The sequence below is a fragment of the Danio rerio genome, chromosome 11, assembly GCF_052040795.2.
Source record: "Danio rerio strain M-AB ecotype USA chromosome 11, GRCz13ab, whole genome shotgun sequence".
Lineage (NCBI taxonomy): Eukaryota > Metazoa > Chordata > Actinopteri > Cypriniformes > Danionidae > Danio > Danio rerio.
Genome location: NC_141031.1, coordinates 3,642,716 through 3,667,500, shown reverse-complemented (window position 1 = coordinate 3,667,500; position 24,785 = coordinate 3,642,716). Strand labels below are relative to the sequence as shown.

The following is a 24,785-nucleotide window of genomic DNA, read 5'->3' as shown; positions in this document are numbered from 1 at the left end:
CTGCCAGTCTGCAGCTTTACCTTAACAACCAGGCAATAAAAGGATTCGTACAGTATTTAAGCTTTCATTTTAGTTGGTATTCAGGTCAGTGATGTGCACTGCAAAAAAAAAAGTGCTTTTCTTACCTTAAATTGTTGTCATGTTTCTAGACCAAATATCTAAAAATTCTTTAATCAAGAAGCATTTTCTTTTAATATTGTGCTGTTTAAAAAAAAGGAAAAAATAAGTGAGTTTCTCTATAAAACAAGCTAAATAATCTGAAGAAACCAGTAATAATTTTAGTTTTAAATGTGATGTGATGTTTTTAATTTCTGTGGTAAAACAATGTCAGGATGATTTGAAACAAATAATATTGTCCAAATATTAAAATGGAAAAAAGCCTAATTAACCCAAGTATTTTGGATTATAAAAGTGTTATGTACATAGAAACACATTAAATACAAGTAAAGTGTCTGCTTAAATTTTTCAAATAAAATGTGAATATAAAAAATGAAAATATTGATGAAATTCTGTTTAATTACCAATCAGAATTACTTATATATTTATGTAACAATTCGTAACTTGCATGTAAACTTAAACTACTCTGTAACTGTACCTTGATAAGCTACAAACTACAGTTGAAGTCAGAATTTTTAACCCCCTGAATTATTTTTTCCCCAGTTTCTGTTTAATGGATAGAATATTTCTTCAACACATTTCTAAACATGATAGTTTTAATAACTCATTTCTAAAAACTGATATATTTTTACTTTGCCATGATGACAGTAAATAATATTTGACTAGATATTTTTCAAGACACTTCTATACAGCTTAAAGTGACATTTAAATGCCTAACAAGGGTAATTAGGCAAGTTTTTGTATAACGAGGGGCTAATAATTTTGTCCTTAAAATGGTGTTTAAAAAATTAATAACTGCTTTTTTTTGCCGAAATAAAACAAATAAGACTTTCTCCAGAAGAAAGAATATTATCAGACATACTGTGAAAATTTCCTTGCCCTGTTAATCATAATTTGGGAAATATTTAAAAAAGAAAAAAAAAATCAAAGTGCGGCTAATAATTCTGACTTCAACTGCATATCTCTAAAAATAAAAGTGTAATATGCCTTGTCATTATAATTGTAATTACAATTGTTTTAAGTACCAAATATTTTACCTAGTAATATTAGTAATATTTTCCAATATAGACCCATTCTGAAAACGTAGTCCTATACATTTCTGGAGTGAATTATGTAACCAGAGCTACGTATGGCTGCTTTTCATCTTTAAAACGAAGGCTATGGGGCAGTATGACACTGTTCCTTTTCTGCTTACCTCCGTTTGGACAACTTCTCTGCTGTTACCAGTTCGTCCGGTACCTATGTATGTAACTATGATATGTATGTTGGCGGACTTGAGATGGTCTTGAGTTGACAGCAACAACAGAGTTTGAGTCAGGTTAGGAACGGTTCCAAAAAGCAGGTAAGACGAAAATAAAAGCCAAAAAATAAAATGACAGGATGAGAATGTGGTAAAATCTGAAAACGTGGTAAAACTCACGTGGCCGCGAGGGCTTTTCTTTTTCTGAATTGCTTTTTAAAACTGTTGGTCGGGTTTTGGGAAGGAGGAGAGTGGGTCAGTTGATCGACCAGTCTGTCAGTCAGCCGACAGCTTCCTCTGGTGGATTTACATGAGAACAGCAGGCATGAATGGCAAAAATTTGAGATCTCAAAAGCGTACACAGCGGCTTCTGGTGGATTCGAGAAAACTGCAAAAAAACAAAACAAAACGTAGCTCCTGGGGCTTATTTGGTGCTTTCCAGAAATGTATATAGGGGTATGTTTTCAGGATGAGCCTGGGTTGGTTGGTCATCAACTAATGTTTGCACTTAATATGCCTGACAATATTTTTGCTACTTACAGTAAACTATTGTTGCTCTGAATGACATTTTAGCTGATGCACTTTGAAAATTGTAATACAAATAATATATTGACAATCGTTTTTTGCTTAGTAAACAAAAATAAACATCATAAGTAACATTAGACTACTTTTTAACCCATCAGAAGCGTTTGCAGAAAAGATCAGGCTCTATTTATCTACGCTCCCTTGTAATGAAACTTGACCTTTGTCCTTCCACAGTGGTGTCAAGCTTGATTTTGTCAGCTGTCAATTTGAGCTCAGTGTAAATGAGATCCGTCCTTTCAATTGTCCTTTCAATGTTGCCTTGAGTTATAAGCAGGGCCAGACGGAATCTGCAGACGTTTTTTGCTATCTCTGCTGAGAATTTTAGTAAAAATCTGCGGATTTCTGCGGAATTATTTTGGGAGTATCTAGTGGAGTATCATAACTAAGGCCTTAATATATGAAATAAAAAGTAATAAATTACTGAAAAAAAACTGAATAAATTCAGATTTACACATTTACTCAAGTAAATAAACAAAATTAATAATGGGCTAGAAATTGCGGAATTCTGCGGAAAATCTGCGGAATTCTGCTGAAAATCTGCGGAATTCTGCGGAAAATCTGCGGAATTCTGCACGTGCAGATTCCATGTGGGCCTAGTTATAAGCTATTTTATATCTTTATGTTCCTCCACAGGTCTGGATTTTGTCCAGGGCCGGATTGTTGGTGGATATTCCCCATCGCCAAATTCAATCAAATACATAGTGTCATTGCAGAGCTCGAAGGGCCAGCACTTCTGTGGAGGATCACTGGTCCATAAGTACTGGGTGCTTACAGCTGCTCATTGCAATATTGGGTGCGTGATTTTCACATCTTCTTTCAATTTGCCACCTGATAGCCTGCTACTGAGATACTGAGGTAACGTTGGTTTTATATTCACACATTTGGACTTTCTCCTTAATAATATAGTTTCAGAAAAGCATTCTTTGGAAGTTCTATATAGTTAAATCATAATATCATCCAATGACTCTCAAATTAGGGAGACACGGTGGCTCAGTGGTTAGCACCTGCAAGAAGGTCGTTGGTTTGAGTCCTGACTGGGCCAGTTGACTGGACCCAAGATTCTAACAGAAATCAGTCAAGTCTGGTGAAAGAAAAAATCATGGTTTGGGGTTACATTCAGTATGGGGGCATACGAGAGATCTGGAGAGTGGATGGCAACATCAACAGTCTAAGGTATCAAGACATTTGTGCTGCCCATTACATTACAAACCTCAGGAGAGGGACAATTCTCCAGCAGGATAGCGCTCCTCACACTTCAGCCTCCACATCAAAGCTCCTGAAAGCAAAGAAGGTCAAAGTGCTCAAGGATTGGCCAGCCCAGTCACCAGACATGAACATTATTGAGCATGCCCTGGGTAAGATGGAGGAGGCATTGAAGATTAATCTAAAGAATCTTGATAAACTCTTTAGTCCATTCCAGATGATTTATTAATCAGTGATTTGAGTCATGTCAGAGATGTATGGATGCAGTCCTCCAAGCTCATGATGGAGTCAGACACAATATTCATTCTGTCTCCACTGCAGCAGGACTTTATATTCTATACTGGACATTATTTCTGTTCAGTGACAAGACTTTAGTCTAAGCAAAGTCAGACCTTACTGTCTTAATGAAATCATTAAAAATCAAGGCATGATCATATTTTATTTTGGTCAAATAAATGTAATCTAGAGGCCTTTGCCTTTAATATAATTAACTTTTGATGCCAAATGATCAACTAGAAGATATAAATCAATAAGCAATCTAAAGATCCTGTCACTAATCCAAAATAAATGAATGTTGAAATATAAAACCAACCCTACCTCAGAGCTTCAGAGGCTTACTGGATAGATACTGGAGAGCCGATGGCCAAGTTTACGAAAAGCCAGAGTAAAGCGGACAGGACTGGCACTAACCTTGACCCGTCATCACCACTCGGTGCTTAATGAATGCTGGCTTATCTGCTGCTTGGCACAGCTAACAGGAGAAATACTGTCATTCAACTCATGTCCTCTACAGAGAGTCACTGTGTCTAACTATAAGTAGTGTCAAGAAATCAGATATCAAGGATAGATCTGCCGTCTGCACAACTCTTGATCCATATTCGCTGTATTTTGCAATGTAAAAAAAATACTTTACTGAAAAAAAATGTGTGTTTTTTTTTTTAACGCTTTCCACTACTTTATACAGTTGAAATTAAATTATTAGCCCTCCTGAGTGATTACCCTTCCTGTATATTTGTTTCCCCAATTTGTTTTTAACGGAGAGAAGATTTTACATAATCTAATTATAATAGTTTTAATAACTCATTTCTAATAACTGACTTTTTATCTTTGCCATGATGACAGCACATAATATTTTACTAGATGTTTTTCAAGACAGTATTCAGCTTAAAGTGACATCTAAAGGCTTATATTTTATGGAAACATCCATACACACTCATTCACACACATACAGTACAGACAATTTAGCCTACCCAATTCACCTACAGCACATGTCTTTGGACTGTGGGGGAAACTGGAGCACCCGGAGGAAACCCACGCCAACACAGGGAGAACATGCAAACTCCACACAGAAATGCAGAGGCTTGAATCAGCGACCTTCTTGCTTTGAAGTGATTGTGCTACCCACTGTGCCACTATGCTGCCCCACTCGCTACATATGGCTTTGTATTTAAATGTACATTACAATATTTAAATATACTTTGGCTTGATTTGTCATTTGAGAAGTTTGTGAACCTGCATTAATACAGTCAGTTGACTGATTTGCCTTGATAATAATATTATAATATTATAAATTTATATTTATATTTTTAAAAATATTTACATTAAAGTATGTGAATATCCAATGCAATCCAATTCGTAACTTTTTGATTTAGTGTCTCATTTGTATGAATTCGTACAATCTAATTCGTACAATTTAGTAGTGGTGGGCAAAGCGAGGCTTCATGAAACACTGAAACAATCAAAGCAAATGAGTCGAAGCTTCGAAACGTTTCGAAACCTCACTCTACGGTGACACCTAGTGGTCATTTTTTTAATTATTGCACCGAAACAGCTTCAGCAAGAACATTTTAGCAAATTGAGGTATTACACCGCACTTTGTAGATGTGCACCTTCAAGAGACCTAGTGGAGCGGTAAAGGTGTCTGACTTCCATGCGGGGAAAGAGGGTTCGAATCCAGGCTAATACAGCTATTCTGAAATGCTTTAATATCAGTTGGTAATGCTCTGTTCTTGTATCGTTTTGTTTCAACATTGGTCTGACATTTGAATAAACACTTTGTGAATAAATATCTCTTGTTTTGGTCTTAAAACAGGGTTGTTGCTAGATCAGACACAGTTGTGGCCAGAAGTTATCAAGAATTATTTATGTTATTCATTAAATTTCCCATTTATTGTATTTCATTAACGCCTACCCAAACCCTAAACCCAACCATCACAGTACTGTAAAAATAATAATTGTTTTACAGTGTTACAAAAATGATGCTATATTGATGGCGTATCCGCAGCTGTATCCTATTTAGGCTACACCATAAAACAGAAACATGATTAAAATACATGAAACCATGATTTTGGAGTATTTGTATAGGTAGGGATTCGAACCCAAAAGTCATAGGAAGCATATTAACAGCGCGCACTCGCACAGTCCACTAGGCCATGAGACAGGACTTGGATTTGACCCTGCCAGTTACATGCAGATTCGCCAGGTCTCGAAAGGCTTCTAAACTGATCGATGCTTTGAATCGCTTTAGTCACGTGACCAGGCCTTTCGAAACACTTTAGTCACGTGACTTGGGTGTTTCGGATCATGCTTCGGTGCAGTGTTTTGAAACACTTGCGCTTCGGGATCTCGACACTGTGTCGAAACGTCAGTTTCACGTCAGCCATCCCTGCAATTTACTATGATTTGCTCATCACCCAATGACAGTTGGGGTTAGGGGTGGAATATTTAATGTACATTACAATATTTAAATATACTTTTGCTTGATTTGTCATTTGAGCTGTTTGTGAACCTGCATTAATACAATCAGTTGACTGATTTGCCTTGATATAATAATATTTGCATTAAAGTACGTGAATATCCAACTCAATCTCACGGCAATTCGTAACTTTTTGATTCAGTGGCTAATTCGTATGAATTCGTACGATCTAATTAGTACAATTTAGTACGATTTGCTTATCACCCAATGACGGTTGGGGTTAGGGGTGGGGTTGGGTGCCACACCTCCTTTTTAAAATCGTACATTTTTGTACGACTGAACTCAAACGAATTCGTACGAATTAGCCACTGAACTGTCAAAATGTAAAATACTTACGTTTCCTCGTGAGATCAGGCTGGAATATCAAGTTGCTGAGACTTATTTCAGTTTGTTGATGTAATTCCAGCTGAAACAGAATATCGACTAGGTGGCGAGGCTTTCTTTTATCAAATTTTTTTTTTTTTGCTGATGAATTAATCAAGCCTTTATTTGTCACTACATTTTTGTATAGCGAAATTGGACCCCCCAGACCATACACAAAACATCACAAACAACTTTTAAGGGGAGACAGATCTTAGGAGGTAGCATTTAGAAACGAAGAAAGATACATTTGGACAGTTAGGCTAAAAAACACCCCCTCAGCTTGCCCTTGATTAGGACAAAGTGAGAAAAGGGAGAAAAACAGCCCTATCTTAGCATAAGCACACCGGCAAGACACAACATAGACAGAGGGGATGGGAACAGGGGTAATGGAAAACTGTCCGTTGAGTGCGGGCAGCCAACTGGTCCAGCAGCCATTTCCGGCGCAAGTCACAGCCCCGCCCACGCCCCACGTGGGTAAAAGCACACGAAGGCGTTAAATTCTGCCATCATTTACTGTGGTTCCAAACCTGTTTGAGTTTCTTTCTTCTGTTGAACAGAGAAGATATTTTGAAGAATGCTGGAAACCTGTAACAATTGACTTCCATAGTATTTGTTTTTCCTACTTTGAATGTTTAGGGTTTCAGCTTTAAAATATCAACCGTGTTCAACAGAAGAAGAATACACTCAATAAGGTTTATAACCCCCTGAGGGTGAACAAATATTGAGTAAATGTTCATTTGTGTGTGAACTAACCCTAAATGCATTTCACAATATCATTAAACGCTTTGAATGATATGTTGAAGATTGCTGCCTCCAAATTCACCAGATCTCAATCCATTTGAGCATCTGTGTGATGCGCTGTACAAACAAGTTTGATCCACGGTGGCTACACTTGGCATCCAGCAGAACTTGAAGGATTTTCTGCCACGATTCTGCTGCCAGACATCACAGGACGCCTTCAGGATTGTGTCACCTTCTGTAAAAGTTGCGTTTCGCAGCATGTGGAGGATTATTAGTATTTGGATGGTCATAATGTTTTGTGTATATTTACATTGTTTTGAAGTTATAATGATGCTTTAGTGTGGTGGTGTATTTTTGCTGGTCTTTCAGGATGGATCAGATGATGGTGGTGGCTGGAGATTATACTCTTGGTGCAAATGAGGGGACGGAGCAATACTCTAAACCTCTGATGCTCATCCCGCATCCGCTGTACAACAGGAGCACCAATAATGCAGATATTATGCTCATAAAGGTATGACACTCGGTTTGCTGTATGTACCTTATTAATTAGGTCACAGGCGATGCAGTGGCGCAGTAGGTAGTGCTGTCGCCTGACAGCAAGAAGGTCGCTGGTTCGAACCTTGGCTCAGTTGTCGTTTCTGTGTGGAGTTTGCATGTTCTCCCTGCGTTCGCGTGGGTTTCCTCCGAGTGCTCCGATTTCCCCCACAGTCCAAAGACATGCGGTACAGGTGAATTGGGTAGGCTTAACTGTCCGTAGTGTATGAGTGTGTGTGTGGATGTTTTCCAGAGATGGGTTGCGGCTGGAAGGGCATCCGCTGTCTAAAAAACGTGCTGGATAAGTTGGCGGTTCATTCCACTGTGGCGACCCTGGATTAATAAAGGGACTAAGCCGACAAGAAAATGAATGAAAGAATGATAATTAGATCCCATTTAAAGGGACAGTTCACACAAAAAGAAAACAAAATTACAATAAAAAAGAAACCTAATTATGCTTATGACAACTGTATCGAGTGTGGTTCGATCAGCTATGTCATTTTAAAGTCAAATGCAAAAGTTTTAAAACATTTATGACAACTTCACGTAAACAAACAAATCATAATCTTTGTCATGACAGCCTGACATTACCAAAACAGCAAAACCTTTCTTTGTCTACTTCTTGAAAACTTGGCATTATCAAGTCAACATATCTTGTCATAAATCTGTCATAAACATGAATGTCATTATAACTGCCATAATAGTATATATACAGTGCCTAAAATCATCATACCCCTTTGAAATAATGACTTTATTTGTCATACAGCTGGAAAATCACATTCCAAATAACTTTTACAACCTTCAAAAATTTTTTTGTAGCCTTCTCCTAACCTGTGCCTTTCTACAACTTTATCCCAAAGATCTTTTCAAAGCAGGGAATAATGTGAGTAACGGTAAAGATTTTCACACAATATGAGGATTTTGTACGTTATAATTTTGTACGTTTGTGAAGTTATAATTATTAGCCCCCCTGTTTATTTTTTCCCCCAATCTCTGTTTAAAGGAGAGACAAAAATTTCAACACATTTCTAAACATAATAATAAAATAATAATAATAATAAATAAAAAATTATGAAAAACCCAAAATAGCAAGAGGAAACATTTAAACAATTTTTGACCTCTTCATAAAGCCTAACTTTGTTGGTGAAAAAGCTCTTTTGTAACAAATTGAATTCTGTATAATTTGTATCTTTATTTTTATTTATTTTTGTTGGTCAGTTACCTACAAAATAAACAAAAAATGAATTCATTTTAGGTGAAGTGAGGTGCAAATAGTACTTTTTAGGTATTACCTTAAGAGAGTTATGAGGTAAATTCAAGTACACTCAGAAATAAAGATACGTGAGCTGTCACTTACCTTTTCAAAAGGTACACATTTGTACTTAAAGGGTCCATATTGGTCCCTCAAAAGTATATATTAGTACCTACAAATTTAAAGAGGAACACTTTTGTACTTTTTAGGTACTAATATGTAGCCTTGAGGTGTTAATATGCACCTTTTAGGTAAAAGGTAAAACCCCAGTGACAGCACATGTACCATTATTTCTGAGAGTGTAGACCTATTATAAGATAAAATATAGTATTTCTGACAATTTTCTTTGTAATTTGAGTTATGTATTGCAATATTGCAACACTACTTGGTATCGTGATACTTCAGCTGGTATAGTATCGTACGATTAATTAATAGGATTGCAACAACCCTAATATATATATATATATATATATATATATATATATATATATATATATATATATATATATATATATATATATATATATATATATAAGTTGAAGTCAGAATTATTAGCCCCCTTTGAATTTTTTCCTTCTTTTTTAAATATTTCCCAAATTATGTTTAACAGAGCAAGGAAATTTTCGCATAAGGTCTGATAATATTTTTTCTTCTGGGGAAAGTCTGATTTGTTTTATTTCGGCTAGAATAAAAGCAGTTTTTAATTTTTTAAACACTATTTTAGGGACAAAATTATTAGCCCCTTTAAGCTAATTTTTTTCTCGATAGTCTACAGAACAAACCATCGTTATACAATAGCTTTTCTAATTACCCTATCCTGCCTAGTTAACCTATTAACCTAGTTAAGCCTTTAAATGTCACTTTAAGCCTTATAGAAGTGTCTTGAAGGATATCTGGTAAAATATTATTTACTGTCATCATGGCAAAGATAAAATGAATTCATTATTAAAAATGAGCTATTAAAAATATTATGTTAATAAATGTGCTGTAAAACTCTCCTCTCCGTTAAACACAAATTGGGGAAAAAATAAACAAGCGGTCTAATAATTCAAGGGGGCTAATAATTCTGACTTCAACTGTATATATATATATATATTCCTTCAGATTCATCAACAGGCACGATAACGTTCATCAAATTTGCTTAAACTAAACGGTCTAAAGTATGGTTTTATTTCACAAGCAAAGATTCTGACACAGCAACGTGAAGCAGAAGCTTTACAAAAGTAGCATGTAAGGGGAAACACGTCAAACTTATGAAATGTGAGCGCTCATGGAATCAACCTAAAGGTGAGGAATAGACTGTTTTTGACAGCTTGCGACTTCATCTGCCACTTTCACTACAGTACATTTACATGGACACCAATACTTCGCTTTTATGATTAAGATAATACTGATTACGAGTCGGCCATGTGAGCAGCGATTTTTGATTACCTTAAAGGATAGCGCGAGTCCTGAAATGCGAAGGTTTTTCTTTCTGTTCGTTATAATACGTTGAGTCATTGCAGAGATGTAAAATTAGTTCAGAAAGTTCATTCACATCCACAGAGTGCTAGTTTTAGTTAGTTTACTGATGACATCTCGGTGTGTTTTCTTGCAGCTTAGTGCACCTATAGAGCTGAACAGGTATGTGTCCCTCGCACCGCTGCCCAAACAGAACACCGGTCTGCTGGCAGGACGAATGTGCCGGGTGTCAGGATGGGGCTCCACCAGCCACAGCGGAGGTCTGATCCCGCTTACCCTGCGCACTGTCAGACTCCCCATCGTCTCCACGTTTAAGTGCAACAGCAGCAGCTCCTTCAGCGGAAACATCACCGCTAATATGATCTGTGCCGGCTCCAGTACAGGAGGGAAAGATGCCTGTAAGGTACGATGGCCAGCTCATATTCCTCATTTCCTAAAAGTATGAGTGTGATTATGTTACAGTGAATGTTTATTAAGAAACTGATGTGATTGCATGTTATATATTATATATTTAGTCTATGTTTTGCAATCAATATAAATAGTTCATATAAATAGTTTGCAACCACTAACTTTAAAAAAAAACTTATTAAATAAAACGAATCATTGATTTATGTGGATATATCTGAAATTCTACTCAATATCTTTGTCATCTGATTGTGTATTTGTGTCAGGGTGACTCTGGAGGGCCGCTGGTGTGTGATGGACGTGTTTACGGTCTGGTCTCTTGGGGAAATGGATGTGGAGATCCTCGTTTTCCAGGGGTTTATACAGCCGTGTCCCGATTCCGCAGGTGGATTGACCAGACTATATACAGCACATATGCACGATGCCTTAAATCTGCTGGACTTTTTGGCAAAGACTAGACTTCTGTGCATTTTTGATCACATATTTCATTCATGTAACGCGCAGATAATATTCCTCATCTGCTGTATGGGTCCATTCCTGTGGATGTTTGGAAAATAAAACTACTAAGATGCACGATTCACATTCTCACTAGGTTGTTTAGGAAAACTTGCAAATCGATTTAATGTTTATTGACTACCTGGATGTGGAGTTACTGTACTGTCCTGTAATGTATTTTAGACGTTTTTTGACACCAATTTTAGATGTCGATGTGAAGTCGTTTTGACATTGAGGTTGTTTACATGCATTGTACACTGGATACAAAATCCAGTTTAAATTTGTAATTGAAGATTTCAAATGAACAAAACTTATATTATAGGACTTTTGTGTCGTTATTTTGGTGGTCAAAACAGCATCAATGTGTGGATGTCAAATAGACGTCAATGTTTTGACATCAAATCGTTTTGCATTTTTCAACATTTTTTAATATCGTTTTGACATCAAGGTGATCGCTGGCTTGTGAATTCTCGGAGAAAGTTTCCCTAAAACCGCCTTTGTTTAGTTCAGTTGACGTTAGCAGAAGGTGGAAGTTATCCTTCACATTCTTACTATGTTATTTTAGAAATTTGCAAACCAGTTTGATGCTAATTGACTACCTTGATGTCAAAATAACCTCAAATTGACATCTGGAGTAAAAACAAATGGTCACAAATCCATTACTGTACTGTCCTGTAATGTATTTTTTATGTTTTTTGACACCAATTTTTGATGTCAATGTGATGTCGTTTTGACATAGAGGTTGTTTACATGCATTGTATGGATACAAAATCCAGTTCAAATTTGTAATTGAAGACTTCAGATGAACAAAACGTATATTATAAGACTTTTGTGTCGTTATTTTGGTGGTTAAAAGAGCATCAATTTGAGGATGTCAAATAGACGTCAATGTTTTGACATCAAATCAATTAGCATTTTTCACATGTTTTTTGATGTCATTTTGACATCAAGGTGACCATGTTATATGTAATCTCTGAGAAAGTTTCCTAAAGTGTCTTTGTTTAGTTCAGTTGATGTTAGCAGGAAGTTATCATTCACATTCTAACAAGATTATACAGGGGTTTTGCAGATCAATTTGATCTCAGTTCAATACCTTGATGTCAAAAATACATCAAACTAATATCTGGAGTCAAAAATACACATCATGAATCTTTTAGAGTACTGTCCTGTAATGATTTTTTTACTCGTTGTTTTGTACGCCAGTTTTAGATGTCAATTTGATTGGTTTTGACATCAAGTTTGTTTACATGGCTTGTACACTGTGTACAAAATCCAGTGTAAATTTAAAAGATCAAAAGAGCATCAATACGTGGATGTCAAATAGACTTCAATGTTTTGACATCGAATTGATTTGCATCTTTCAACATTTTTAATATCTTTTTGACATCAAGGTGATCGCTGGCTTGCGAATTCTCGGAGAAAGTTTCCTTAAAACCGCCTTTGTTTAGTTCAGTTGACGTTAGCAGGAAGTGGAAGTTATCCTTCACATTCTTACTATGTTATTTAAGAAATTTGCAAATCAGTTTGATGCTAAGTGACTACCTTGATGTCAAAACAACCTCAAATTGACATCTGGAGTAAAAAAAAAAACTGGTTAAATATCCATTACTGTACTGTCCTGTAATGTATTTTTGACGTTTTTTGACACCAATTTTAGATGTCAATGTGATGTCGTTTTGACATTGAAGTTGTTTACATGCATTGTACACTGGATACAAAATCCAGTTTAAATTTGTAATTGAAGATTTCAGATGAACAAAACGTATATTATAAGACTTTTGTGTCGTCTTTTTTGTCGACGTCAATGATTTGACATCAAATCGTTTTGCATTTTTTACGTTTTTTGATGTTGTTTTGACATTAACGTGACCGCTGGCTTGTGAATTCTCTGAGAAAGTTTCCCCAAAGTGTCTTAAATGCTTAAAAACTGCCTTAGTTTTGTTTAATTGACATTAGCAGGAAGTTATCATTCACATTCACAATAGGTTATTAAGGGGATTTGCAACAATTTGATGACAGTTGACAAGTTTGATGTCAAAGCAATATCAGTTTGACATCTGGAGTCAAAAAAAAAACTGGTCAAAAATCCATTACAGTACAGTCTTGTAATTATATTTATACACCAATTTTAGGGCAAAGCAATGGCGCAGTAGGTAGTGCTGTCTACTCACAACAAGAAGGTCGCTGGTTCGATCCGTGTGCTCCGGTTTCCCCCACAGTCCAAAGACATGCGGTACAGGTGAATTGGGTAGGCTAAATTGTCCGTAGTGTATGAGTGTGTGTGTGTTAATGTGTGTGTGTGGATGTTTCCCAGAGATGGGTTGCGGCTGGAAGGGCATCCGCTGCGTAAAAACGTGCCGGATAAGTTGGCGGTTCATTCCACTGTGTGATTAATAAAAAGGGACTAAGCCGACAAGAAAATGAATGAATGAATGAATGATGCCAATTTTAGATGTCAGTTTGATGTTGTTTTGACATCGAGATTGCTTACATGCATTGCACACTGGGTACAAAACCAAATGAAGATTGAAGATTTCAGATGAAACGTTATTTCGGTGGTCAAAGGAGCATCAATATGTGAATGTCAAATATACCGCAATGTTTTGACATCAAACCAATTCGCATTGCTCCATGTTTTTCAATGTTGAATTTGACAACAAGATGACCGCAGGCTTGTGTATTCTCTGAGAATTTCCCCAAAGTGTCTTAAATCCACCTTTGTTTAGTTCAATTGATGTTAGCAGGAAGTTCTAAAAGTTTTTTAATGTTGTATCATAACTACAAAGGATGATTGTGCATCTAATAGGGTGTGTCTGCAGTTTCTCTTCTCAGGAGGAGCTTTTGGTTTCACCGCGGTTTACATGATACCACCTGTAAGATGAGCAGCGCACCACAAAAACCAACACAATCATGCACCGCAGTTTAACTGTGTATTACATCAATGCAGCCGATTGCAGAAAAATAACATTCATGTTTCTGCACCATCAATCAGCACTTACATTATTAAAAACAAGAGATAACGAAAAGCATAAAGGTTAAAGTAGCTAACAGTTCAAGCCATGTGGGAATAATGTCATTTCGGAGGGAGGTGTTTTGCTGTAAAGCGGTAATCTAACGGATCTCTGAATTGTGTTTCAGAGGAAAATAAAGCACAGAACAGCACGTTCCCACAGGGACAGCATTGTGAAGCAAAATGTCACCTAAAAATGAGTAAATCATCAAGAACAATGCTTATTTTTACATGCCAGGCTACATTTGACAAAACATTCAGAACACAAGTCACATAGTAACTTGCGTCTGACATGCAAATTATCATAAATATAATTATTTATGACCAATAAATCATTTTCTTATACTATACAGGCAAGTTGGAATTAACAATCATATGTAATGCTTTTCAAAATGGTTCCATTTATTGCTATTTAATGCATACTTTTTAATCAACGGAAACAACAAGCCTTATGTATTTTACATTTAGTCATTTAGCAGACGCTTTTCAAAAGCAACTTACAAATGAGAACAAGGAAGCAATTCATACAACTATAAGAGCAACAATGAATAAGTGCTGTAGGCAAGTTTCAGGTGTGTAAAGTGTAAGAAGCAAAACATTAGTAATGTAAGTACGTTTTCTTTTTTTTTTGTAGTAATACAATTAAGCCTGGTTTATACTTCTGCGTCAAGTGACTGGCGTAACCCACGGCGCATGCAACGCACGTAGCTGTGCATTTATACTTCTGCGCGTCATCTCTGTTGGTCTGCATTAACACTTCCGAAACGCTAGTTGGCAGTGATGTGTAAATCTTCCTCTGTGTCGAGTTTCTTCGCTGCTTTTTTGCTTTTCCTGAACACTTCCTGGATGTACAAGTGGATCAAACTCGCTCATTTTGAGGCAGGAACCGGCGGACGTGCAACAACTTTAACTATGAGGTAAACACAAAACAAAACTTTCCATCCGGAGCTCCTTCACGGGACTCCAAACTTGTAAACAATCGCTCCATTGGGCTAGCGGCGCTCGCGCGGCTCTCGGTCCCGCCCAGACTCTTCAGCGCTACCAAGCCGACCAATCACAGAGCTTGCGCTACGCGTTGTTGCGATGTGTAGTTACATTTTTTGAGAGGTGCACGTCAGCGACGCCGATGGCCGTCGGCGAAGGGCTATGCGTCAGCGCCGTAGCATACGCCGGCGTTTGACCCAGAAGTGTAAATCAGCTTTTAGCGGTGGAGCCAGAGAAGCAATCGCAGATTAGTAAGTTTTAATAATTTAATTTAATAATTGAGTTTTTAGTCGTTTCTTGAAGACAGCAATGACTCTGCCGTTCTGATGCAGTTAGGGAGTTCATTCCACCAACTGGGCAGATTGAATGTGAGAGTTCGGGAAAGTGATTTCTTCCCTCTTTGGGACGGAACCACGAGGCGACGTTCATTCACAGAACGCAAGTTTCTGGAGGGCACATAGATCTGCAGAAGTGAGAGCAGATAAAAGGAGCAGAGCCAGAAGTTGCTTGGTAGGCAAACATCAGAGCTTTGAATTTGAAGCGAGCAGCAACTGGCAGCCAGTGCAAACGGATGAGCAGCGGAGTGACATGTGCTCTTTTAGGCTCATTAAAGACCACTCGTGCTGCTGCGTTCTGAAGCAGCTGAAGAGGTTTGATAGAATTAGCTGGAAGCCCGGCTAGTAGAGAGTTGTAATAGTCCAGTCTGGAGAGAACAAGAGCTTGAACAAGGAGTTGAGCTGCATGCTCAGATAGGAAGGGTCGGACCTTGCCATTATTATGTTATTTATTAATGTTCAAGTAAGATCAGGTTCATTAAATACTGTTATAATGTTATTATATGCAGTTAAAGACAAAATTATTAGCCCTCCTGTGACATTTTCATTCTTCTTCGAATATTTCCTAAGAGCTGTTTAATGAAGAGAAGATTTTAAACACATTTTTAAACATAATGCTAATTTTATTTTATTTTTTTAAAGATTTATTTTTGGGATTTTTTATGACAGTTAACAAACAAAATATAAAAAAAAACAATAACAGTACAAACAGAAAAAAAAGTATATAACAGTACAAAATTTATTAAAATAATAAAAATAAACGACACTATAACCCTCATATTGTACAACACAGTATATGATACTGATAAATACATGATACATAAACAATATATGATGTGTATTAATTAAATAAATAGGTCGGTAACAGAAGTTGACAGCATGGTCTATTAAGTAGATAAACAATGGTAATAAAAAAATAAAATAAAAAAATTAAAAGCGAGAGAAAAGGGAAAATATATTAAACTAAATAGGCTGGGGGGTGGCAAGTTTTTCAAACTTGTGGTTTTATGTCAAGAAAAAGTTGTATGCTTGAGCTATATCAGCAGCACCAATACTCATCTAGAAGGCACAGATCAAAACAAAAATGCAAGATTGGCAACCGTTCACTTCACAGTAACTGCCTCAAGTCTCAGAGATTTGACATGTTCCAAGAAAGGCAACCAAATATTAGAAAATTTGACCACTGAACCTCGAAGACTATGTTTAATTTATTTGTAATTTAACACAAAATAAGACATCTTTAATCCAAAGGTAACAAAGGTAGTTTCTTATAACTAAATTCTTTAGTCTTTGCCGTGATGACTGTACATCATATTTGACTAGTTATTTTGGAAGAATCTGGTGTTCAATATAAAAATGTGCTTGCTCTATTAAAAATCCCTTGGGAAATATTTGATATAGGATTAAATTTCACAGGAGGGTGAATCATTTCCAACCCAGGCTCATTTTAAAAATGTACCACTGTATGCATTTCTGGAGAGTGCCAAATATGTCCCAGGTTTTTTTTTTTTTTGCAGATTTAGTGTTTTACGAATTCACCAGAGGCCGCTGTGTAAGCTTTTTGCGATCTCAAATATCTCTCGTGAGTGCTATTCGCACCTGCTGTTCTCTCATAAATCTACTAGAGGTCGCTGTCGACTGACCCTGCTCTTTCCCTAAACCCAACCGACAGACCTACCGAGTGCATCTGAGTTACTGAGAAATGCAGAGGTTTTTTTCTCTGTTACCACGTGCGATATCAAACATTCCACCATCATTAAACACAGTCACTAGCTGCGTCCCAAATCGCATACTCATGCACTATTCTACGCCATTTTGTAGTATAAATAGTGTAAGTAGTGTGTTCACACTGAAAACTCTAAAAATAATAAGTGCACTTTAATTACCCGGATGATGCACTCATTCAGCCGCTAAAATGAAGTGTGTAATGATGGACACTTCACGCTCTCTAAGACCGCAGGTTTGCTCACGTAGCGGAAGGAGCGGAGCTATCGGGCGCACATGTTGAATAACTTTATTTATTTTGGATGGTGAAAGCAAAATTCTCCTATCAGAGTGATTATAGCGCCTCCCGATGGTGAATGCAGTTACATTGACGGCAGGTATTATTTGATAATTCGGTCGTTTATTTCACTGATTTGGCAACCGTCAAACGTCATCAAGGAAACGGTTTGAATTTCCGCTTAGTTAAAAAACATGTGCCATTTGGGACGACACTGCATAAAAATACTATACTGTTGAGTGAGTAAGTGCATAAGTGCATAGTGCATGTGTGCAAAGTGTATAGTGTGCCATTTGGGACGCAGCTACTGTCTTTCTCTCCTGCGTGTGTTTGTTTTTCCTCAGTGAAAATCAGCGTGTGCCCAAATGGAAACTCCTATTTGTATTCAAATCCTTCCCCTTTTCCCTCTCCTGACACTCCCACCTAAACAGAGCTAGACACACCCACTTTCCTGACTTTTTCCAAACTAGAGATGTAAAAACACCCTGCTGAAACGGAAGGTTTCATGGCCCATTAAAAGCAACAAGTTGATTTTACTTTTAAAAAGGTCAGTAAGACTTAACAACTCATTTTTAATAACTGAATTTTTTTTATCTTTGCCATGATGACAGTAAATAATACATTGATTCATTCATTTTCTTGTCAGCTTAGTCCCTTTATTAATCCGGGGTCGCCACAGCGGGATGAACCGCCAACTTATTCAGCAAGTTTTTACGCAGCTGATGCCCTTCCAGCCGCAACCCATCTCTTGGAAACATCCACACACACATTCACACACACTCATACACTACGGACAATTTAGCTTACCCAATTCACCTGTACCGCATGTCTTTGGACTGTTGGGGAAACCGAGCACCTGGAGGAAACCCACGCGAAGGCAGGGAGAAGTAAATAATATTAGACTATAGATATTCTTCAAGATGCTAGTATTCAGCTTAAAGTGACATTTAAAGACTTAACTAGGGTAATTAGGCAAGTCATTGTATAACAGTGGTTTGTTTTTAGACAATCGGAAATAAATTTGACTAATAATTTTGACCTTAAAATATATATTTTTTTATTATAAAAAAAAATACTTTTATTCTAGCCGAAATAAAACAATGAAGACTTTCTCCAGAAGAAAAAATATAGGAAATACTGTGAAAAATTCCTGAATCATTTGGAAAATATTTGAAAAAGAAAACAAAAACTCGAATCATTTTGACTTGAACAATATTTACCGTAGCATTTTTATCGTCGTAATCAATGACAGTTTTTATACTGTGTGGAAAATCTGGGATGAAATAGCTACTGCTTTGAAACTTTTCAAAAGGGAAGATAAAACACGTGCTGAATCTTCTGATACTGACGTCAAAGGCTCCAGTCGCACCCTGAGAAGCAGTTATTCTCAGATTCACAGCTGTAGTCTGTCAACACAACACTTCACACCGCACCGAGCCTTCGAATGACCTCTCCACAAAGAAAACTGTCTGCTTTTAAGCGATCTGAGATGGAGTGCGTTTCACCATTTCAGTAACTGTATTCAGATCAGATAGAGAGCAACAAAATGGCCTCTCGCTCGAAGGAAGCTGAGCATCTCGTATCTATTCTGCTTGTTGGAGCTGCTCCGTCCACAAAATTACCCTCTCCAAAATGTGGACAGAGGAGCAAACCCCTTAGCTCATATATCCAGATTGTGCCAGTATGACTTCGGCTTCATTCCAGCTCTTGATATTACAATATTATTACTCCGTAAACACAGGGTATAATATTATCCCATGCACTGAGGATAAAAAATAACACTTAATAACACATATCTGTTTGGACAAACACTGACTGTAAAAAAAGTGTAATAATAATTAGCCGATACAGAACAAGTAGAATTGTCTACAAATATTCAAAGGCAAGTTTTTATAGCACATTTAATAGACAATGGTAATTCAACGTGCTTTGCATAAACAAGAATAAAAGAAACGTAGCACTCAGGTAAAAACAACAAAGAATAAAAATGATTAATAGCAGATATGAACAACCCTTATTCTGAAAGCGTACCCCTGTATACATTTCTAGAGAGCGCCAAATATGTCCCAGGAGCTATGTTTTTTTTTTTTTGCAGTTTTTGTTTTTTTCGCAAATCCACCAGAGGCCGCTGTGTACGCTTTTTCAGATCTCAAATGTCTTTTGCGAGTGACATTCGTGCCTGCTGTTCTCACGTAAATCCACCAGAGGCCACTGTTGACTGACTGACCAATCGACTGACCCTCCTCCTTTCCTAAACCCAACTGATGGTCATTTCAAAAGCAATCAAAAATAAGAGCAAAGCCCTTGCTTAATTTTTACCAAGTTTTCCAATTTTACCACATTCTCATCCTGTTATTTACTCGTTTCATTTACTTTTTGGTATTTGTTTTTGTCTTACCTGCTCTCTGGATTCGTTCTTCACCAGACTCAAACCCCGTCGTCGCAGTGAGCCACTAGGCAAACTGGTAACAGCAGGGAAAGCCATCCATACGGAGGTAAGCGGTCAGCTGGTTGAAGTGCGAAAAGGAACGGCGTCATACCACCCTGTAGCGTTCGTTTTAAAGTACGTACTTCTGGCTACATAATTTGTGATCTCCAGAAATGTATATAGGGGTACGTTTTCAGAATGAGCCTGGGTTCCTGGCTGCCTGCATATTGCAAAAATACAACTTTTCTGAGTGTCTTCGCTTGCACGATTTATTCTGCAATTTTTTAGTTAAAAGCAGTCACAAAAATTAAAAAAAAAATGTAATTCTGAGCATTGTGGTGACCAGAACTTGCAGGCATGTTCATGACCCTAAATAGCCAATTGTGTTATGGGTAAACTGAAGCACAACATTTTGGATAGCAGAATAAAGTGTAGCAGTATTGTAAATCTCTTATTTTGTTTTTTACTCCTGATAAACCCCTAATACAGTTGAAATTAAATAAAAATTATACACCCTCCTGTGATATTTTTCTTTTCTTTTTTAAATATCTCCCAAATGATGTTTGACAGAGCAAGGGGATTTTCACAGTATTTCCTATAATATTTTTTCTTCTGGAGAAAGTCTCATTTGTTTTATTTTGGCTTCAATAAAAGCAGTTTTAAATTTTTAAAAACCATTTTATGGTCAATATTATTAGCCTCCTTATGCACTAATTGTTTTATCAGTGACATCGAAGCTTTTGATTTTAATAGCTTGAATATTATCAATAGTTATAATAATTTATTCGCAGATTTGAATCAACACAATTCTTGAAATTTTTGGGCGACAACTTGAGTGGTTTATGTTCGATCAACTCAAATTTGTAAAAACAATTAAGGTAACCTAATTTGTGTTGCGACAACATGAAGAAATTGTGTGGAACCCAGTATTTCTACACTGAATGATTTACGCCATGATTTTGTGTTTTAAGGCAGTGTTTTAGTACACATCACGTGACATTTTAGTGTCATTAAATCAGAAATTTTGTAGAAAAAAATTGTAAACTTAAGATAATTGCATAACATCTACATATTTGCTTACACGTGTGATTTAAGCAACAATTCAATATTTATAATCTCATAAATCTTTGTTTATCAGTTACACCTGGAAGCTTTTGATTTCAATAGCTTGAATATATCATTATGACATGATGATTCAATCGAAGATACGGATCATAGAGAATTTAAGGAGTTTTTACAACAGGATTTTGTGTTTTTAAGGTTTTAGTACATCACGTGACATTTTAGTGTCAATAATTCAGCAAGTTTGTAGAAAATGTCATAAACTTAAAATAAATGCATAAAATTAACATGAATACATTATTATTTGCTCACACGTTTGATTTAAGCAACAATTCAATATTCATATTCTCCTAAATCTTTGTTTATCAGTGACACATGGAAGCTTTTGATTCCAATAGCTTGAATATTATCAATAGGTATAATAATTCATTCGTAGGTTTGAATCATAGACATTTTTAACAAGGATTTACGTCATGATTTTGTGTTTTTAAAGCATGAGGGCAGTTTTAGTAAATATCACATGATATTTTTAGTGTTATTAAATAAAAAATTTTGTAGAAAATTTCATTAACTTAAAATAAATGCATAACATCAACATGAATACATGATTATTTGCTCTCAAGTGTGATTTAAGCAACAATTAAATATTCATAATCTCATAAATCTTAGTTTATCAGTGACACATGGAAGCTTTTGATTCCAATAGCTTGAATGTTAGGTATGATCATTCATTTGCAGATTTGAATCAACACAATTGTTGAGATTTTTGGGGGACAACTTAAGTGTTTTATGTTCAATCAACTTAAATTTGTAAAAACAATTAAGGTAACCTAATCAATTTGAGTTGGGACAACATGAAGGAATTGTGTGAAACCCAGCATTTCTACAATGAATGATTTACGTCATGATTTTGTGTTTTTAAGGCAGTGTTTTGGTACACATCACGTGACATTTTAGTGTCATTAAATCAGAAATTTTGTAGAAATTTTCATTAAAAAAATTAAACCTAGACACGATCATTAGCTCACACACGTGATTTAAAAAATCCATCTTTATTTATCAATGACACGCATGGAAGCTTTCGATTCCAATAGCTTTGGAAATTTCCCAAGATTAATACTGGCGAAGGCTGCACTGAAAGAGCTGGGGAGGAAGCCCGCGCCTCAGTGACGTTCATTCTCCATCAGGGATCTTTGTTTTGCATCGCTTCCCGATTTGCATTTGTTTCTCAGGTTTTCCATCCGACGCTCCAGCCGCCGAAAAGCCCCGCGCGCGCGCAAAGGCGCATCCCCCCGCGAGCTCGCGTCCGTTCACGTCTACAGAATCGGGAAAAGTGGGAATAACCGCGAGCTGAAAGGAGGGAAATTACATGTATTCGCCCCGCGTCCCAGACATCACCATCCACTCGCGGAGACACGTGCGATAGAGGTAAACAGCCGAGAGATCCGCCTGGACGAACCCCGATCCATTCAGCAGCAGATATACTGTAGCGTACAGCATGTCGGATGTATTGCCGTACAACGAGGACAAAATGACTCATTATGGCAACGACGGCGACGAGGAACACCTTTCCTTCACCTGCCGCCTCCAAGACACTAACAACTTTTTCGGTGGCAACCAGAATAAACGACCACCGAAGCTCGGGCAGATCGGGCGAAGCAAAAGAGGTAAGAGACTGAGCCTGTTTGGTGTATTATTATTATGATAATTAGTATTGCGCGAACAAAATGATCCATGTTGCGTTTGATATGTGGTGAGAATAACCAGCTTGATGTATTGCGCCATTTGAGCTGTATTAAAATTCATGGCAACATGGAATCTCCATCTTTGTGCCAGCGCGCAGCGAGAGACAATAGCTGCTCCGTGAGATGGTTTCTCATCATTCAACCATGTCTGTTCATTTACAGTGGAGGAAGACAACGATGGCGAAGCGCTGGACAAGAGCACAGAGAAGTCCTCATCAGCGTGAAGGAACCCAAAGACTCTCTGATGTGTACATCCAAAGACTCTCTCTTCCCAAGCACTCCACGCATTCTCCCCAAAATCTCTCCATTGTCCAGGGTTTACATTGTGATGGACTGAATTAACCTGGAAGATTATGGCCCAGCAGGGGGGCTTTGAAGGAATACTGTGTTTTCCAATCTACTCTCTCCGAGATATGTGCAATGACAGGGCTCGGTCTCATTAAGCAGCAGACCGGGCTCTAATGTAGTCTTTTGGTTTCTAATGAAGCAATTCGATAAGACTGAGCAAACCATATACCATTAACACCCAGCTAGTATCTTCCCGCTTGTAGCTTACTAGTGGTGTTAATGGTATTCTAGCAACGTCGACCCTTTTCTTCCATGGTGGACCTTCAAAGAGGCTCCACCACGTATGTAAAAACACACACAAAAAAAAAGCTATTTATTAAATCTTTGGATACCTATTTTGCAGTGTTGAAGGTTGAGCAAACGTTTTATATATAGAGAACGACGACGATGACGAGATGCATTGGATTAATGTTTTGTATGTAGCTAAACTGTGATTCTCGTGATCCATTTCATTCATTTGATGTTTGATCTGGAATGTCAGTTTGAGGACCTTATTGTCATAAAAAAGCAGCATATTTACTGTAGATGTGCCAAATTATCCTGAGGGAAACATATATCGCTGTGCTTTCTTGGTGTGCACAGGTTTATGAATATTCGGTGGTCATGTTTACAGGGCTCTTTCATACTTGTGATGTATTCTAGTCATGCATGACGAAACCTTAAGACCTCAAGAACGTCTTCTTGAAATATATAAATATATATATATACCGTATTTATCTCACAGAACATTTCTACAGAATATCTGTTATAATAAAGATTTGGAGAAACAGCTTGATTCTTGAGTCTCTAATGCTCCGTTTAGCCCTGGTTAAATCTGTGCGTGTGCACAAATCCTGGGGATGTGACATTTTCCGCCTCTGCCACAAGCTTTAAATGATTCATGGTCAGGGATGAGCATTGTCAAAGCGCACCGTTTGTAAATCCAGTCCGCTAGGATCTGAGGAAATCACGTGGCGTGTCAGAGCAAATATTATCTGCAAACTGTACGAGTGAGTTTCTCAGAGCATCTCCCGGACCTTAAAACACAGGCTGGATGGGCTGCCATGGCAACAGAAATTTCAACCCCCCTTTCTGAAATTTCCATTGTGTCCACTAGGGAAACAACAACAACGGAGGATCTGGCAACGTGAACTGCATCTGTCCTGAAGTGTTATTTGGCTGCGTTCATAAACTGATATGGATTTAGATGGCTTGCTTGTTTATAATTCCCGGCTGATTTATCGCATTATCACTCTGCAGTGCCCACTCACCCACTCAGCATATGCATAGTTGAGAAATATGCAGTATATAGGCAATATTTGTAGAAAAATATCTCATATTTATGTAGTTTGAAGTCTGATGTTTGAGAAAAAAGATAAGGGGTCAATAGCTTCACTGTTTTCTTCTGTAAATCATGCCCAGCAAGCATTTTTTGTGTTTAATAGACATCTAATAAACGTTTATGCATAGTAGGCTTGGCTAAAACAAGGCTAAATTTGGGTTGTCAGTGAACATCTAATAGACATCTAAGAATAGCCCAAAACTAGACTAGTCATCAAATGAACAGAAATGAATGACTACACATATACAGTCTGTCTAATCTGTCCATTTGATGACTAGTCTAGTTTTGGGCTATTCTTAGACGTCTATTAGATGTTCACTGACAACCCAAGTTTAGCCTTGTGTTAGCCAAGTTGTCTGTTTAGATGTCTATTGAACACAAAATAGTTTGTTGTGTTGT

General features: G+C 37.1%; 2 protein-coding genes across 4 annotated transcripts in view; both read left to right on the top strand.

Moving 5' to 3' along the window:
• The window catches only part of si:dkey-33m11.7, a 17,627-nt gene extending 5,660 nt beyond the window's left edge, over nt 1-11,967 (top strand). For 2 of the 3 annotated variants that reach the window (XM_087273114.1, XM_087273115.1), the window contains exons 2-5: nt 2,576-2,735; nt 7,374-7,515; nt 10,388-10,654; nt 10,923-11,967. In XM_087273114.1, coding sequence (XP_087129240.1) covers nt 2,576-2,735; nt 7,374-7,515; nt 10,388-10,654; nt 10,923-11,114 — 761 coding nt within the window. In that variant the 3' untranslated portion in view covers nt 11,115-11,967. The remainder of the gene's footprint in view (nt 1-2,575; nt 2,736-7,373; nt 7,516-10,387; nt 10,655-10,922) is intronic. The other variant, XM_087273116.1, reaches the window with a different exon arrangement.
• Nucleotides 11,968-22,137: 10,170 nt separating this feature from the next.
• Nucleotides 22,138-23,834, top strand: camk2n1a (calcium/calmodulin dependent protein kinase II inhibitor 1a). Its single transcript, NM_001200000.2, is given in 2 exon segments — nt 22,138-22,639; nt 22,880-23,834. Coding segments are annotated over 2 exon segments (231 nt in total). The 5' UTR covers nt 22,138-22,470; the 3' UTR covers nt 22,942-23,834.
• Nucleotides 23,835-24,785: the final 951 nt, after the last annotated feature.